Source organism: Lycium barbarum, chromosome 12, assembly GCF_019175385.1.
Source record: "Lycium barbarum isolate Lr01 chromosome 12, ASM1917538v2, whole genome shotgun sequence".
Lineage (NCBI taxonomy): Eukaryota > Viridiplantae > Streptophyta > Magnoliopsida > Solanales > Solanaceae > Lycium > Lycium barbarum.
The window spans coordinates 104,780,128-104,798,744 of record NC_083348.1 but is presented as its reverse complement, the minus strand read 5'-3'; the positions used below and the strand labels follow the sequence as shown (position 1 = coordinate 104,798,744).

General features: G+C 38.4%; 1 protein-coding gene across 1 annotated transcript; it reads right to left on the bottom strand.

Annotated features, from left to right (window-relative positions):
• Nucleotides 1–5,198: 5,198 nt before the first annotated feature.
• LOC132623045 (serine/threonine-protein kinase D6PK-like) lies at nt 5,199–9,622 on the bottom strand. Its single transcript, XM_060337743.1, has 3 exons — nt 9,187–9,622; nt 7,555–8,504; nt 5,199–6,220 (listed from the first exon to the last, which is right to left on the bottom strand). Exons 2-3 carry the CDS (start codon nt 8,481–8,483, stop codon nt 5,383–5,385), a joined length of 1,767 nt encoding a protein of 588 aa, XP_060193726.1. The 5' UTR covers nt 8,484–8,504; nt 9,187–9,622; the 3' UTR covers nt 5,199–5,382.
• Between the last annotated feature and the right edge of the window lie 8,995 nt (nt 9,623–18,617).

Genomic DNA, 18,617 nt, shown 5'->3' with positions numbered 1-18,617 from the left:
TTTAATAAAAGCCATTTTTTCCAAATTTGTTTTAAAAAAAATAATTTTTCAGATTGTTTTTTAAAAAATTGTCATGTAGGCACTACATAGAATAAGTTAAATGCCACGTGGCGTTCAAGTCACCCAATTCCAATGACTAGGCTTGCTTATGTGGGAATATGTTATAAATGAGGGGTATTTTTGAAACTTTGCTAACGGTAGGGGTATATTTGGCCCCAACTTGTAATGGAGCGTAAAAGTAGCCAATTTATGAAAGTAGAGGGGCATTTTTAACCTTTTCCCCCTACGTTATATCACATCAATGTATAATTGTTTTTACACCATTACGTTATAATAATAGATAAATCCTAGTATCAAGCTTAATATGATAATCTGAAAAATAAAAATTAACATGTGATCATCAATTTCGACTTAATGGTATAAAATAAAGGGGTAAAGGGTCAAAAATATCACTCTACTTTGGAAAGAGGGCTGAATATCCTCCGAACTTATTTTGGGTCAAAATACCCTTTAATCCTTAAAGTTTTTAAATATATCCCTGTCTTGACGGAAATTATCCCTAAAATAACCCGAAATCATTTTTTAAACCCGCTCCATTATTTAAACCCGACCCAACTAAATAATAAGCCATAAGATCCCCTTATTCTCTCAATTCCCTCAAACTTCAAACCTACATATTAGGGGAATAAAGAGATCTTATGAGTTATTATTTAGTTGGGTCGAGTTTAAATGATGGAGCGAGTTTAAAAAATAATTTCGGATTATTTTGGAGGATAATTTCCGTTAAGATAGAGATATATTTAAAAACTTTAAGGATTAGAGAGGGCATTTTTAACACAAAATACATTCGGATGATATTTTTAATCTTTTTCCAAAGTAAAGGGGTATTCTTGACCCTTTTTCCTAAAATAAATATACTATCCATATATATATATAACTTAAAATCTAAAAAGATCATATACTAGTTGTCCATTATTAAAAGATGATAGAATTGAATACCTAACGTGCCACTTCAGAATGATGGAGCCGAACATTATAATAAGTATGGTCAATGTGTAAAAAAAGTTATACCATCACGTTAAGTTTACGTACAACAATAAGTATCTTCAAACCAAACCCGATATGGACATATAGTAAATTGAAAATAGAAAAATACTTGGGCAATTTGCAAGGTTGTCCTTCGCTAGGGGCGGTCTTTAATTTTTATCCTCTACTTTTATAAATGGGCAATTCTTTTGGGGTGATCTTTAAATTTTGCCCTTCGGCTAAAATTCATGGGTTTCAGGTTCGAAATCCCGCTTAGTCAAAAAATTTAAAAAAAAATCGCAAGGCAGAGTTTAAATTTCGCTATGCCCCCACCGACAGAATTTTAGGTATGTTTAACCAAAAGTCTGCCGATGGGGGCAGACTTTGCCTTGAGGCATATATATATATTTTTAACTTTTCAAGATAAACTTTTAGTTATGCCTTAACTAAAAGTGTGTCCCATAAGACATAACTAAAAGTATACCCATAAGGCGGAACTTTTCCTTAAAGAAGAACTAAAGTTATGCCGAACCCGACATAACTATAAGTTCCGCCCTATAAGGCAAAGTTTATGCCTTAAGAAAAAGTTCCGCCTTAGGGGCATACTTTTAGTTATGCCTTAACTAAAAGTCTGCCCCATAAGACATAACTAAAAGTATGACCCATAAGGCGGAATTTTTCCTTAAAGCATAACTAAAAGTTTGCCTTATAAGGCAAAGTCTATGTCTTAAAGAAAAGTTATGCCTTATGGGGAATACTTTTAGTTATGTCTTAACTAAAAGTCTGCCCCATAAGGCATAATTAGGAAAAGATTTTTAGTTAAGTCTTAAATAAAAGTCTGCCCATAAGTATGCCAGACCCGGCATATACTTTTTAAGGAATAACCAAAGTTATGTCGGACCCAACATCCATATGCCAAGTCTGCCCATAAGGCATGAGTATGCCGGGTCCGGCATAACTTTGGTTATTCCTTAACAAGTGTATGTCGGGTCTGGCATACACGCGACCCAAACCTTCCCTTGCGATTTTTTTAATTTATGCTTGAGCGGGAATTCGAACCCAGAACCTCATGATTTCTGCTTGAAGCTTAGGGTTGCAACGCGAAGGGCAAAAATTAAAGACCAACAATATAGGGGGCAAAATTTAAAGACCACAAATATGAGGGGCAAAATTTAAAGACCACCCCAAAAGAAGGGCAATCCGCGCAAAAAAAAATGTTTGCAAATTCTGCCTTAGGGTAGAATTTCGCAAGGAAGAATTTGGGCCTTAAAGCAGAATTTGCAAAGGCAGAGGAAAAAAATTAAAGACCACCAATTTAAGGGGCAAAACTTAAAGACCACCCCAAATGAAGGGCAATCTACGCAAAAAAGGAAAAAAGAAAATACTTAACATGTCATAATCGATTAAATCGATTGGAGGGTATAAAAGAAAATACACTAGCAATATATATAAACTTAAAATTTATGAGGTAAAATCTTATTTGATTTTTAAGTTTTAAACTTTAAAATTTCCTGCATAGTTCAAATAAGGAAAGATTTGATTAAAAAAAAAATATGTAGCTTTCAAAGCCATAAATAATAGGAAATAATTAGATTACAATTTTAACCAATATAAAAACTATTTTTAAGTGGAGAAAAAAAAGAGCGAAACTATTTCGTTAAGGGGCTTCATGTCTTTAATATTATATATAGATTGTTCAATTACTTCAATCTCTTAGCTATTTCATTTTCATAAGCCAATAATATTTCTTAAGTTTGTATATATGTTTTCAATTTTGAAATATTATTTTATTGATAATTTTAAAATTAACCTGAATGATATATATTGTTGTTATATTATCACTTGGTAAATCTTGTAAAATATAGATATGTTGTAATTGTATTAATAGGAAGAAAAAAAGTAAATTGAAATTGGTAACCTGGAGTTATAATTTATAATTGGGATTAAATTATTATTGTCTTATTACAGGTCTTATTACATGTTTTCTCCTTAGCAGAAGGAGAAAAGAGTACTTACTTCAATGATTTATTGAAGTAGGAGATGATAAATTACAAGATTGAAAAGATACGACACTCTCTTTCGGAGGTAGAACAATTTTAACATCATGTATAAGAGTTTGCAAATTAATCTGTTCTCAGCATGTGTTCCTTCAAAATTTGTTTTGAATCAAATCTAGCGATTTCCTCTTTTTATTTTAAGTCCCCAACATTTTGGGGCTTCAAAAAATATTTAATATTAAATTTATAATTTTATTTTTGCTTAAAAAATATTAAAGATTTTAGGGAAATACAAAAAATTTACAAAAAGGAATAACAGAAATACTTTTTTTAAGAGTAGATATATTTTACACCTTAAATTAAACTACTCAAATCTTCATATTCGTAAACAAAATTTCTTACAAAAAGATCCACGATAAAGTATTGTAAACACATGTTTAACATCTTATTAGTTTGAATTAATCCTGATCAATATAAGAAATAACATTACTATCAGATGTTTGTTGTAAATTTAAAGGCTTTACATCTTATAGAAGTACTATATTATTTTTCTTTATTAATAAGTATGGGAAAAGAAGCGACAGTGTTGTTTTGCATATTTGTAAAACATAGATTCTATTTTAAAAAATTACGGTCTCTTACTAAAAATACTCTAGGCCACTAGTTTATTGAGTTGTTCTTGTTGGGCATTCTAGGATAGTACATGTCTTCTAACTAATGAATGAGTTAGGACAGAGAGAGAAAATCACAAAGTTAAAAAATTTAAATTAAATAATACTAACATCACGAGTGATAGTACGAGCACGATCACGACAAACCAATTCATCGTGAAATATAGAGATGCAAAGAGAACTTCACCGATGAACAATCAAGTTAAGATCCATTACATAGAAATGACTTATCTTTTTTGTATTTGTTACTTAAAAATCACCTAACAATGCTTCAATAAAATAACAAGTCACTCTAGCTGGATTCTTCTAATGCCTTATTGGAAAAGTTGATGCGGTCCTCTAAAATAGGCAATTTCCTTAATAAATATATTGTTTATGTTTTATTCCATTTCCCTACCGGTATTTCAATTTGACCCTGACAAAAAATCAAATACCTATTTATTTACCCCACTAACTTAATATAAAATCGGAAAACCCCTATCATTCCCAACCAAAAAAATCAACATCATCTCAGTTAATTTCCTCCAAAACGTGAACTTTCAAAGATGCATCAGTCCAATATAACTTAAAACCAAAAAATGTACATTAGTTATCCACTATTAAATGATGATACAATTGTATACCTAAACAGGTGCCACTACTATTGTATTATATTTTTTTATTTTTTATTTTTTGTTAAACATCCAATCCATGATGTTCTCACGAAAAGACTGTTTTTAATTTTTATAATTAATTAAAATTAAAATATTATTAATTTGAAAAATATATATCGATTATGTTTTACAATATCAGTTACAAATACATGATTATTAATTAATATATTTTTAATAAATAATGTATTGTTAAATACATATTTAATATAATTTATAAAAGCGCATATTTTTCAAATATTAATTTTTAATTTTTGATAATTAAATTTTATTTTAAATTAAACTAACTATGTAATTACACTGTAATTACGTGATGACAAACAAACAGGTCGTTATAATTACTAGGTTGTGTAATTACTACCCTAGTAATTACACCAATTCCAATTACCAGGTGGCTTTCCAAACAGACTCTTAATCTCAATTCTTCCGTTCACTGCATCAAAGTATACATCTTCAAAAAACATTGTGGACACGTCGCGTCAGCCTATTTCTAGCAAAATTTACGCCACATGATAATATTTAGCGACTGTATGTTCCTCTTCCTTTAATAAGCAAGTGAAAACGGACAATATGATGAGGATATGAAATGAGCTTAAATGAAAAAGTAGGCATTGATATAGCCGACCCCAACTTGTTTAGGACTGAGCCGCAATTGTTGTTGTTACGCATTTTGCGATTCCATCTAATACTCCCAATTACCATCAACTTTTTTAATGACTGGATAATGGCACATTAACATTTGATTCTTCAGTTGTAAATTTTAAAACATCACATCCAGTAATGCCTAGCTTTAGAGCCACATAACCTCCACATCAAGGCCTACTTCATTAATATCAACAACACGCTTAACCATGGAGAGAAATCATTCATTTCTAGTTGGATAACATTGAACTTTGAAGAAGTGTATACAAGGGAAAATGGCCTTCAACATCCGCATTTCAACAGAGTATGCGCTTTACATTAGCATAATCAAAGGAACACAAAAACAATGTTTCTTCAACGTGGCTCTTCGTATAATGCGGCAAGGAAAAGAATTCCTCAGAAGAAATCAATCTCAAAATAATTACCTGAAGGTTTCATATCAACTCCGGGGGCCTTTCCTGCTGGTGGTGTTCGGGGCATATCATATATCATGGATGGCTTTGGTACATCTGGAGGACTGGCACATCGTATAAGTGCCCAGTTCACATTTTGAAAGAAAGGATGTTGCTTTATTTCAGTAGCTCCTCGCCTATATGCAAGGCGATGTTGTGGCTCCTTCACAAGTAAACCTCTTATCAAATCCCTTGCAGCAAAACTAACACTAGGTGTTTCAGGAAATCTCAAGGGCTGACCAACAACATTAAACAATGTTGCCCTATTGCCCGCTCCTTTAAAAGGAGTTTGTCCAAACAAGAGTTCGTATAAAAAGATCCCGAATGTCCACCAATCTACAGCACTGCCATGTCCTTCGCCTTTTATAATTTCTGGAGCCAGGTATTCATGCGTCCCCACAAAAGACATCGATCGAGCACTTGTTGGTTCAGCAAGAAGTTCAGGGCGATTCACTTGGTTATATGTTTCAGTTTTTTGTTTTGACTTCTTTTCTTTCTTGGGCTTGCTTAGAAAACGCGGTGTAAAACATGAAGGTTGGATACATGAGGGCTGTACAACACAAGATGGCTCGATACAATATGATGAGCTCTTGGACTCTAAGCTTGAATTTGAGGATCTAACTAGAGTTGGGCTAACGGCACACCTCAAGGAGAGGTCAAAATCAGAAAGCATTATATGACCATCTTCTCGAACCAAAACATTCTCTGGTTTAAGATCTCTGTAAATGATTCCAAGCATGTGCAGGTACTCTAGAGCAAGAAGAACTTCGGCCACGTAAAATCTGTACTCCAAAAATAGAAAAATCAACGGTAAGAATCGCAACTAAACTCAAACATAAGTACATAACTCCAACCTATTACTCACTGAACCATAAGTGTAGGCGTACTATCAATGATCACAGCAGAATGAACTTATCTTTGGTTAAGACAAAACTACTCGTTATATTCAACTCCATCAGCCCCAATAAACAAAATTGTAGAACCTTACACCAACAGTTTCCTTTTCTAAACCAAATGACAGAATGATGAATATGAATATGCACTGGAAAACAAATATTTGCCACTGAACTGCACATAGCAGGAAAGGTCTGAACTTAATTTTGAGAAAAATCAAGAATGAGTAGGGAAATAAGCAAACATGTTCAAGTGAAGAGATATCAAGGGAAATATACGGATACAGATCTAGAATACAACAGGACGAAACAAAGTCAACAGCTATAAGCACAGTGCGGTATATCTAACTCATCATGTTTCGAACAGCAAGGCCTATAGAGGTAATAAAATTGGCAGAAAGATATATATATAGGGACTTACTTCTGTTGACACAGGATCTTCCTTACGTAATAGATTAAATTTAGTTCTACTTCAACAGACCTTTAAGACACTTAGGGGTCGTTTGGTTGTTGGTTAGGAAGTGAATTGTTCATGTATTAAAACCAGCATAATTAGTACCATGTTTGGTAGCATTTTAGATGCTATGTTAAAATTCATCACACTAAGTACGGTGTTAGGTTACCAGTTTACAATCCAGCATAACTAAAACATGTACTCCCTCTGTTTCAATTTATTGTGAACCTATTTTCTTATTAGTCTGTGCCAAAAAAATGACCTCTTTCTATAATTACAAACAATTTGCCTTTATGAAATGATTTATAGCCACACAAATCATATGTGACTCATTTAACACCACAAGTTTAAAAGTCTTCTCCTCTTTCTTAAATTCCGTGCCCAGTCAAATAGGTTCACATAAATTGAAACGGGGGGAATATAATTTATGAGCGAATTTATGTATTATTTTATGCAGAACAGAAGATGGAATAACTAATACATGAATACTAAAACCAGCAAAATTGGTACCCTGCATAACTAATCTCTGCATTACTAGTACCTGCATAACTCTAACCAGCAACAAAACAACACTTAAAGCATAATAATAATGGCAGGTTCTCAGAAAGAGATACTTATGTCGGCATTGCGTATAAAACAAAATATGGTAACAGATTTATTTATCCAAGCAGCAATTCTAAACGTTGTTTAATCATTAAGATCGCAGCAATAGTTGGATATCTTAATCGCAAAGCAAAGAGATGAATAATATAAGCGGACAAACACTAACCTGGCAGCATGCTCCGGAAAAAATTTTCCTGGCTGTTTTTGCCTAAGTGCATGTAAGTCTCCACCAGGGCAGAATTCCATCACCAAACAGGAAAATTTGTCTGTTTCAAAGTGTGAATACAGTGTTGGTAGAAAGGGATGATCTAGAGACTGCAGTATCTCTCTTTCTGTCTGAGCTCTCACAAGTTTCTTGCGACTTTCTAGAGCTGCCTTATCCATCACTTTCATGGCAAAGAAACTTCTCGTCCCAATCAACTCTGCTAGAAAAACGCTTCCAATATCACCACATCCCAATCTCTTCAAAAGTCTGAAGTGGTTAAAGCCCAATGTACCCTCACGGGCTCTAATGGCTTGAATTGCATCCCACCTAGTATCATTTGACTTATGCGGCTTATATACTGCACTGTTGAAACTACTAGAGCTGCTTTCATCACTAATGTCACTACCTGTACTAGTTTTGCTTTCAACAAAATCACATGAATTGCTCACTTCACCACTTTCAGTACCAGACTTGTCCACAGTACTGCTAGCGCATTCACTGACAGAAACTTCTGTGTTGGAAAAACTTTGTTTGGCTTCTGTGTACTGCGTAGCGGAATAAAAACTGTTTTGAGGACTAGGAGGACAATAGGTGATTCCTTTGGCAGCAGCATTTGAAGTAAAATCACTTGGCTCTAAATCGTCGTTTGAAGTAGTATTCTTCAAACCATGATGTAAATCCTTGATAGATGATTTAGTTTCAAAGGCCAAAACTTGCTCTCCTGAACAACCTTCTGCTAATTGATTGACAGTAGCTTCTGTTTCCTGAACTTCCTTTTTCCCTTCATTTGCCACTGATCCAGTTGGAGTGTGAGTTGTATTGCACTCAACAGAAGTGAAAGAAATGTGACCGTTTGGCAAGGAACTGATTCCATCAACAAGAGACTCCATTGTGTTTTTATGGTGCAAACACTACCATTACACAGTTTAAAAATGAAGAAATTAGCTACTTAAGTTCAACAAAAACTGTAGTTCAACATTATTTTAACTGAAGTGCACATTTTCGAAAAAATTTGATTTCCATGATCTGGTAATGCAGCATTGATTACAGAACCACACGTACACTAACAGTAAAGTTACAAAACTATTCAGAATGAAATGATCATACAACAAATCGGAACGAGGTACACAACCACAACTCACCCTCTAAGGCAGGGGTAGAGGGAGAGTGTCAGCTAGCTGAACCCAATAGCTTTAATTCAAACTCTATATTTGTCTCAAGAATCTATTAAATATGTACTGATTATTTAATTTAGAACTCAGTAACTTAAAAGGATTTATAATTCAAAACGCATAAGCTTCAAATCCTGGTTCTGCTTTAAGGATTCTTCCAAAAGAACGTTAAAATACACAGAGATTGCATTTCAACTTTCCAATCTCATGTCACCAAAATCAGTTCATAATAAGGAAAAAAAAAGATTTGGGTTTACTTGCAAGATTCAGGAAACAGAGGTGCCAAAAAGAACTTATACAACTTCTTGCATGACTTGAATTCTCATTACTATTTCCACAATTCACAAAGAACCAAAAAAAGAAAAAGAAAAACAGAACAGAGAAAGAAAGAAAGAAGAGAGTTATAGGTTATTGATTTCACCTGATTAGCAAATGCAGAAAAAAGAATGATCTGTCATGATTATTTAGAGTCACCAAAAGAGATAAATTCGCTCAAAAAGCGCAACAGCTTTGCATTGGTAGCACCTTTTCTCTTGTATTGATTTCTGAGTCCTTTTTCAGATCCAATCGAAACAATAAAGAGTACAATAGATATGATTTAATTAGTAATCTAATAATTTTCGTTTGGATAATGGGCTGAAATAGTAAAATTATATTGGGAAAGAGAGTCGATGAAACAAAGCTCCCAACAAGCAAAGCAAAAGGCTAATGGAACAGAGCAAAGCTTAAAGCCAATTGCTTAGAGAATAAATTGATACGTGAAATTTCTCTTATTCTTTCTTCTTTCTATTTCACTCTGTTTTTTCCCTTCATCTTCACCTTTCCTTGTTTCTGTTAACGCTTATATTGTATCTTACACGATGCTGCTTTCTTCTTACTTACTTACTCCGCTGTCCCAAAAAAGTTGGCACTTTTCGCTGGTCAAGAGTTAAACTTTTTAATTTTGATCATGTGATTTAATATAAAAAAAAATAATTGAAATAATATTTATATATTTAAAACTATATAAAAAGTACTATAAGTCATCATAATTAATAATTTAAAATATTTAAAAATCGTATGAAAAAACTTTTTTACCGAGAGCCACTGTTAGTTACTGCCGAATCATTCAGTGTTTTGACTGTCACGAAGCCTCTGAATTTCATGCTCAATTCCGTTTTTCTTATCATTAATTTCATGCAAGTGGGAAAGCATGTTTTCATTTAAGAGGTTTCGGTTTTTAAAATTCGAAATTCCAATTTGAAATAGTAATAAATTTCAGGTACGTTACCCAATTCAAAACTATAGGTGCCAGTGAAAAAATAGAATCACTTCAATTATTGTTGTCAATCAATAGTATGATAAGATAAGATGAGTAAAGAGACGTGAAAATATATGAACAAAAAAGAGACAACATCTGTCACAAGAATAGCTGTTTATCAAAATTTTGCATATTGTTCCCAGTTTTGACATTATATGAGATATTTTTTATGAAACTAAGTTTTGGTATTAACTATTTTAATTTTTTCTCCAGTCAAATAATTTAATATTAAATGAACAAAAGGAGTAATACACAATTATATGTCATTTAAAGAAAGGCTAGTAAAATTCTAGTGGATCAACTATTTTTTCAAATTGAAATTTTGTAATATTCAATTCCCAAATTTATCTCAATTCTCAATTCTCAATTCTCAAGTCGTGTTTGACTTGTGATGCTTCAAGGTCAAAGCAATTCAAAGGAAGCTACCTGGTTGTGCATATTATCAAGCTACGAGTGACGTGTGTAATGAAGTTAAGATAGATAGGCTTCTCTTATACTTTACAACTTTACTGGTAAAAAATTACTCACATAAGTATTTACACCAAATCAATACAATTTATTACGGTTAAGTGGTTTAATAAAGTAAAAATGTATGTTAATTAATCATGATTAAGTAAAAAAAAATAAGTGGTTTAATAAAGTAAAAATGTATGTTAATTAATTATGATTAAGTAAAAAAAAACTCTATATTCAAACACATGGCATGTCTATATTGATTTGGTGTAAACACCCGGTGTGGATAAATTTTACCTAACTTTAATACAGTTATCTCCCTTTTTTCCTAATTTGAAGTTTCAGGATATTTGAAGGAAACTTTTTTAGATTATGGTTTCTACAGTTGATATGATTGGAAGGTCCAAATTAAATTAGTATAACATTTGTGATAGCTGCGCTTCTTTTGGGCTGGTCTTTAAATTTTGCCCTTCATATTTGCGGTCTTTAAATTTTACCCCTCATATTTGTGGTCTTTAAGTTTTGCCCTTAGCTTGGATACCTGAGATTCTGGGTTCGAACCCCCGCTCAGGCATAAAATAAAAAAATAATTTCGCAAGGCAGGGCTGGAGGGAGTGTATGCCGGATCCGGCATAAAGTCCTTAAGGAAAAACTAAAGTTATGCCGGAGGGGGCATAACTTTTCTTCAAGGCATAGTTTAGTTATGCCTTGTGGGGCAAAACTTTTCCTTAAGGAACTATGCCTTATGGGGTAGACTTTTAATTAAGGCATAACCAAAAGTATGCCTCATAAGGCAGAGTTTTTCCTTAAGGTAAACTTTTAGTTATGCATTAAAAAAAAGTTCCGCCTTATGGGCATACTTTTAGTTATATTTTATGGGGCACACTTTTAGTTAAGGCGTAACTAAAAGTATGCCCCATAAGACAAAACTTTTCCTTAAGGCATAATTAAAAGTTTGCCTTGAAAAGTAAATATATATATATATATATATGTCTCAAGGCAAAGTCTGCCCCCTCCGGCATAACTTTAGTTTTTCCTTAAGGATTGTATGCCGGATCCGGCATAAAGTCCTTAAGGAAAAACTAAAGTTATGCCGGAGGGGGCATAACTTTTCCTCAAGGCATAGTTTAGTTATGCCTTATGGGGCAAAACTTTTCCTTAAGGAACTATGCTTTATGGGGCAAACTTTTAATTAAGGCATAACCAAAAGTATGCCTCATAAGGCAGAACTTTTCCTTAAGGCAAACTTTTAGTTATGCCTTAAGGAAAAGTTCCGCCTTATGGGGCATACTTTTAGTTATATTTTATGGGGCACACTTTTAGTTAAGACATAACTAAAAGTATGCCACATAAGGCGGAACTTTTCCTTAAGGCATAATTAAAAGTTTGTCTTGAAAAGTAAGATATATATATATGTCTCAAGGCAAAGTCTGCCCCCTCCGGCATAACTTTAGTTTGTCCTTAAGGATTGTATGCCGGATCCGGCATACACTTCCCCCAGCCCTGCCTTGCGAAATTATTTTTTTATTTTATGCCGATACGAGTCGAAGATTCGGGTGGAGGATGATCAATTCGAGCTCCCCCAGGGCCAATAAATGTGAATAAAAGTTTTGAGAGACCAAGGAAGGGTTACGAAACGAAGGTCGAATCGTCGAAGGAAAGGTATCGGCCATACTCCCATTCGGAGAAGCAAAGTTTTAGGTCGGAAAAATCAAGGGTGAGCCCAAGCCGTTTCTCCGATCGGGGTAGTAAACAGGTCGAGCGCCCATCGAACAGCCGGGGTCTATCATTCAGGAGCGATGCCGGAAGCTCTGCCGGCAACAAGGACTCACCAAAGATATCGGAGTACAACTTCAACGTTAGTACTTCGGGTCTCATCTCGGCTATCGGTCGTGTCCCGGATGTAAGATGGCCGAGACCTCTAAGGTCGGATCCAAGCCAACGGGACCCGAGCATGGTGTGTTAATACCATGGACCCCATAGTCACAGAACCGCGGATTGTCGCCAGTTGAGAGAGGAGGTAGCCCAGTTACTGAAGAATGGTCATCTCCGAGAACTGCTGAGTGAACGAGCCAAAAGTCACTACAAGGAAAGGGAAGCTCATCGAAGGGCCGAGCCAGTAGAACCCCAGCATATAATCAACATGATAGTTGGGGGTATCGATGCCCCTCGGGGGCCGGTGATGAAATGGGCCAAGGTTTCTGTTGTTCGCGAAAAGCGCAGCCGGGATCATTTACCCGAGGGTTCTATCTATTTCAGCAACGAGGACGCAGAGGGCATCATTCAACCGCACAATGATGCATTGGTAATTTCTGTACTTATCTTTAAAACTAAGGTTAAACGTATTTTGATTGACCCAGGTAGCTCGGTCAACATCATCCGGTGGAGAGTGGTCGAACAGCTAGGGCTGCTCGATCAGATCGTACCGGTAGCCCGGGTACTCAGCGGGTTCAACATGGCGAGCGAAACCACAAAAGGGGAGATCTCATTGCCTGTGAACATCGATGGCACTATCCAGCAAACGGTGTTCTATTTAATTGAAGGGGACATGAAGTATAATGCATTGCTGGGTAGACCCTGGATACATAACATGAGGGTCGTGCCCTCAACACTACATCAGCTGCTGAAATTCCCCACCCCGGAAGGGATAAAAACCATTCGAGGTGAACAACCCGCTGCAAGGGAGATGTTCGCAGTTGAGGAAGTGACACCTCGGCCCAAAGAATCGGTTAAGAAGGAAGAAGATCTAACCGGAGGAGAGGACACCAAATAGCAATCAAAGCACACCGGGTCGGATCCGGGGTATGAAGGGGATGATTTCGATGTACCCAGATCGTTTGTCATGCCGGATGACTCGGATGCAACCAAGTCGACTGTAGAGGAGCTGGAGCAGATCATCTTGTTCGAGTACCTACCGGACAGAAAGGTATACCTGGGCACGGGGCTAACCCCGGAGCTCAAGAACGAGTTAATTGAATTTCTTCGAGCTAACGCAGATTGCTTCGCATGGTCCCATATAGATATGACAGGCATATCACCAGAAGTAGCAGCTCACAAGCTTAGCTTGGACGGGAAGTTTCCCCCGGTGAAGCAGAAGAGAAGGCCCATGGCGGAAGCAAAACACGTCTTCGTAAAAGACGAGGTAACAAAGCTTTTAAAAATAGGTTCTATTCGGGAGGTAAAGTACCCGGATTGGCTATCTAATGTGGTAGTGGTGCCCAAGAAAGGTAATAAATTTCGAATGTGTGTTGATTATAAGGATTTAAATAAAGCATGCCCGAAGGATTCATTTCCGTTGCCTCACATCGACAGAATGATCGATGCAACGGCCGGGCATGAGATTTTAAGTTTTCTCGATGCTTACTCCAGGTATAACCAAATTCGGATGCACCCGGAGGATCAAGAGAAAACATCCTTCATTACCCGGTATGGGACTTACTGTTACAATGTCATGCCTTTTGGATTAAAAAATGTCGGTGCAACTTATCAACGCCTAGTTAATAAGATGTTCGAAGAACAAATAGGAAAAACAATAGAAGTTTATATTGACGACATGGTAGTCAAGTCCTTGGAAACAGAGGACCATTTAAAACATTTGCAGGAAACCTTCGACGTGCTCTGCAAGTATAACATGAAGCTCAACCTGGAAAAATGTGCCTTCGGGGTAAGGTCCGGCAAATTTTTGGGTTTCATGGTGTCAAACCGGGGGATTGAAATCAACCCGGATAAGATCAAGGCCATCGAGGATATCGAGATGGTGAATAACGTCAAAGGAGTACAGAGGCTCACCGGAAGGATAGCGGCGTTGAGTCGCTTCATATCGAGGTCCTCGGACAAGAGTCATCATTTTTTCTCCTTACTAAGGAAGAAGAACGACTTCGCTTGGACACCGGAGTGCCAAAAAGCTTTACAAGAATTGAAGAGGTACTTGTCTAGCCCCCCGCTGCTGCACACACCGAAGGCGGACGAGACGCTTTTTCTCTACCTTGCTGTCTCCGAAGTAGCGGTAAGTGGCGTTTTGGTCCGAGAAGAATCAGGTACACAATTCCCTATCTATTACGTGAGTAGAACTTTGGGGGATGCGGAGACCAGTTATCCCCACTTGGAAAAATTGGCATTGGCATTGGTAAGCACTTCTAGAAAGCTCAAGCCCTACTTTCAATGTCATCCGATATGTGTAGTAACTACTTACCCCCTAAAAAATATCATGCATAAACCGGAATTATCGGGTAGACTAACTAAATGGGCTGTAGAAATTAGCGGGTATGATATCGAGTACAAACCTTGAACGGCCATCAAGTCCCAGATCTTGGCCGACTTCGTGGCAGATTTCGCCCCGGCTATGGTCCTCGAGGTCGAGAAAGAACTTCTGCTGACCCCAGGAAAGGCCTCAGGTATTTGGTCGCTACATTCGTACGGGGCCTCAAACCTCAAAGGTTCCGGGCTGGGAATGGTCCTTAGAACCCTGGCCGGGGATGTCGTTCGACAGTCTATTAGAACTGCTAAATTGACTAACAATGAAGCCGAGTATGAGGCTATGATTGCAGGTTTAGAACTGGCCCGAAGTATGGGGGCCGAAATAATTGAGGCAAAGTGCGATTCGCTTTTGGTCGTAAACCAGGTGAACGGCGTCTTCGAGGTCAAGGACGAACGGATGCAGAGGTATCTTGAAAAAATCCAAGTGATACTACATCGATTTAAAGAGTGGACCATACAACACATACCGAGAGAGCAGAATAGCGAAACCGATGCATTAGCAAATTTGGGATCCTCGGTCGAAGGGGAGGAAATCAACCCCGGGACAACGGTGCACCTGTTAAAAACGACGATAGAAAACGGACACGTCGAAATAAACACAATGGGTTTAACTTGGGATTGGCGCAACAAGTACATCGACTACTTGCGTGATGGGAAGCTCCCGAATGACCCAAAAGAATCACGGTCATTAAGAACCAAAGCTGCGCGTTTTTGCTTGGTAGACGGCCAATTGTATCGACGGTCTTTCTTCGGACCCCTGGCCAAGTGTTTGGGTCCCGGAGAGACGGAGTATGTGATGAGAGAGGTGCACGAAGGAACCTGCGGCAATCACTCCGGTGCCGATGCTCTTGTCCGAAAGATCATCAGGGCCGATTATTATTGGAACCGGATGGAGGAAGACTCGAAGAATTTTGTCCGTAAATGCGACGGGTGTCAGAGACATGCTCCGATGATTCATCAGCCCGGGGAGTTGTTGCATTCGGTGGTGTAGCCCTGTCCTTTTATGAAGTGGGGAATGGACATCGTCGGTCCATTACCATGGGCACCAGGTAAAGCCCGTTTTATTCTGTTTATGACTGATTATTTCTCCAAATGGGTTGAAGCGCAGGCCTTTGAAAAAATCAGAGAGAAGGAAGTCATTGACTTCATATGGGATCACATCATCTGTCGTTTCGGCATCCCCGCTGAGATAACTTGTGATAACGGGCCCCAGTTCGTGGATGGCCAAGTCAAAAAATTCCTCGAAGGGTCGAAAATCAAGAAAATTGTATCAACTCCATATCACCCGTGTGCGAACGGACAGGCGGAATCCATGAACGAGACAATAATCCAAAATCTGAGGAAAAGACTTGAAGCATCATTGGAGAGAAATATTACCGGAGGTATTATGGGCTTACAGAGTGACATCGAAATCAAGCACGAGGGAAACTCCTTTCTCGTTGGTCTACGGGGCTGAATCCCTTATTCACGTGAAAGTCGGAGAACCGACCCTCCGGTTCCGATATACAACCGAGGAGTCAAACGAGGAGGCCATGGCCATAAGACTCGACCTCACGGATGAACTTCGCGAAAGCGCGTCGGTTCGTATTGCAGCCCAGAAACAAAGGGTGGAAAGGTACTACAATCGGAGAACCAATTTTCGTCATTTCCAGGTTGGGGACTTGGTGCTTCGAAAAGTTACCTTGAACATCAAGAATCCCAACGAAGGAAAACTGGGTCCGAACTGGGAAGGACCATACAAAATAACCGAGGTAACGGGTAAAGGATCATACCAGTTGGAGTCCATGGACGGGCAACGGTTGCGCAATAATTGGAATGTAGCTCATCTGAAAAGATACTACTGCCGAGGTATGAACTCCCCATGCTTTTCTATTTTTGACCCTTCTTTTTTGCAGGAAACTGAGTACCGGGCAAAGAAAAGAACCTAATTCTGAAAACACGTGTTGCACTCTTTTTCTTAGTGCGGTTTGGTCCCAAAATGGATTTTCCGACAAGGTTTTTAATGAGGCAACAAGTACAACGTGTTACTTGACAAAGATAAAGGACAAACGTCCGGATTCTCGGGGTCTCACCCAACGAATGGGGACTCGATAGCACTCATTCGATCTTGCAGCTCGGCTAAGGGCTAGGGGACTATCACACCCACTCCGTAGTTTTCCCTGGTTAGCCGAAACCGGAGGCCGCCCTCAACGAACAAAACCGGACCAAAAATGTTAGGTTCCGATGTAAGGACCAAACGATCAAAATGAATCGTGTCCACGCAATATTTGCTACGGCAAAACAAAGAACCGGACATTCTGCATTAGGTTCCGATGTAAGGACCAAACGATCGGAATGAATCGTGTCCATTTAGTACTTGCTACGGCAAAGGCAGGAGGAAAAAGTTCGTTCTCATGTATACAAATACTTGCAATGAAAAAATTATCGAAAGTTTGGATAATATTCTCGAAATGTCTTTCTGGTAAAACACTTTACCCCGAGGATTACTGTCGTATTTCGGCACTACTTCGTTCATATATACCCGATACCGGGCGCTACGGTCGAAATTCGACAAAGGCAACAAGGTCATAGTGAACCGAGCCAAAATTGGTAGCCCCACAGACGGGGACTTCTACATCAAAATCCAGCTAAGGCTCAGATTCAGGTATCCGAAAAATACCGGCCCTAAAAGGTAAAAATAACCGAAAAATTTCGGCCCTAAAAATGCCAGCTGTGATTCGGAGACGTCCTTATTCACAAAGCATAAGATAAGTCCCATGGGCAAAAACTAAATAAAATTCTCGGATAAAATGTACCGGATGAGGCAAAATGCCGATATATAGACACAGTTAGAAATAATGACTCCTTAAAAACGAAACCGACAATTCAGGTGGAAACCATAACAAAACATTCAAGCAAAGTGAACAGTCAAGGAAAATACATGTTCCATTTATAACGAAGGATTTTTACATTGAAAACTCCTACAAAGGCAAAAAATAACAAAAGGCTAAGTACAGGCCCCAATCTATCCGGAATTGCTGGAGCCGGAGTGCTCGGACACTGTCCGCTCGGAGTTATCAGAGTCGGTCCCGATGGCACCCTTTGCCTCTTCCTCGATTCTTTTTGCCTCGAGAATAAGGGCCGGCAGATCCGTAAAACCACGCTCGGCTTGCTCAAGGGTGATCCTCAGAAACTTCCATTTTTCGTATTCAGCGGCAATGGTAGCATGAGCCTCGGTGACCTCGACGCTCTTCAAAGCTTCGTCCAAATCAGCGTCGGCCGGGGCTAACTTGGCCGCTAGAGCATCCCGAGCCTCTCCAACAACATTCTGCATTTGGATGGCCGATTGAAGCTCGGCCTGGAGAGTGTCATTTGCATCAGCCGTCTCCTTAAGCTCGTTTTTCAGATCATCACACATCTGGGCCCTCATCTCCGCCTTCTCCTCGAACACCCTTGCACGCTCTTGATATAGGGCACCCTCAGATTCGAGCAGCCGATTCCTCTCGGCCAAGCTCGCAGCATCCTACTTCACCAAATCCTGCTCCTCCCGGAGTTAGGAGAAGGTGGTTTCGAGCTCACCAAGCCTCGAGGAAATTTGAGCGTTGTCACGGCTAAGGCCGATCTTGTCAGCTTCGAGACTCCGATTGTATTCGGCCAGCTCACTCCTTAACTGACGGTTTTCGGCCTTCGCTGCGTCAAGCTCGGGTCGGAGATTGGAAAGTGCGACTTCTCGGTTCAACTCCTCCTCCTTCTCCTGAAGAATGTGCAGATATTTCTCCGCTTCCCGGCCCTGGGCATCCAGTCGTCCCTTAAGATCGTCCATCTCTTGCTGGGCACGGATGAAGGCTTCGTTGACGAGCACC

Coding starts and splice junctions, on each gene's coding strand:
- LOC132623045 (XM_060337743.1), bottom strand. CDS start 8,483: ATGGAGTCTCTTGTTGATGGAATCAGTTCCTTGCCAAACGGTCACATT. Junction 6,221..7,554: donor TTTCCGGAGCATGCTGCCAG/GTTAGTGTTTGT, acceptor TTTGGAGTACAG/ATTTTACGTGGCCGAAGTTC.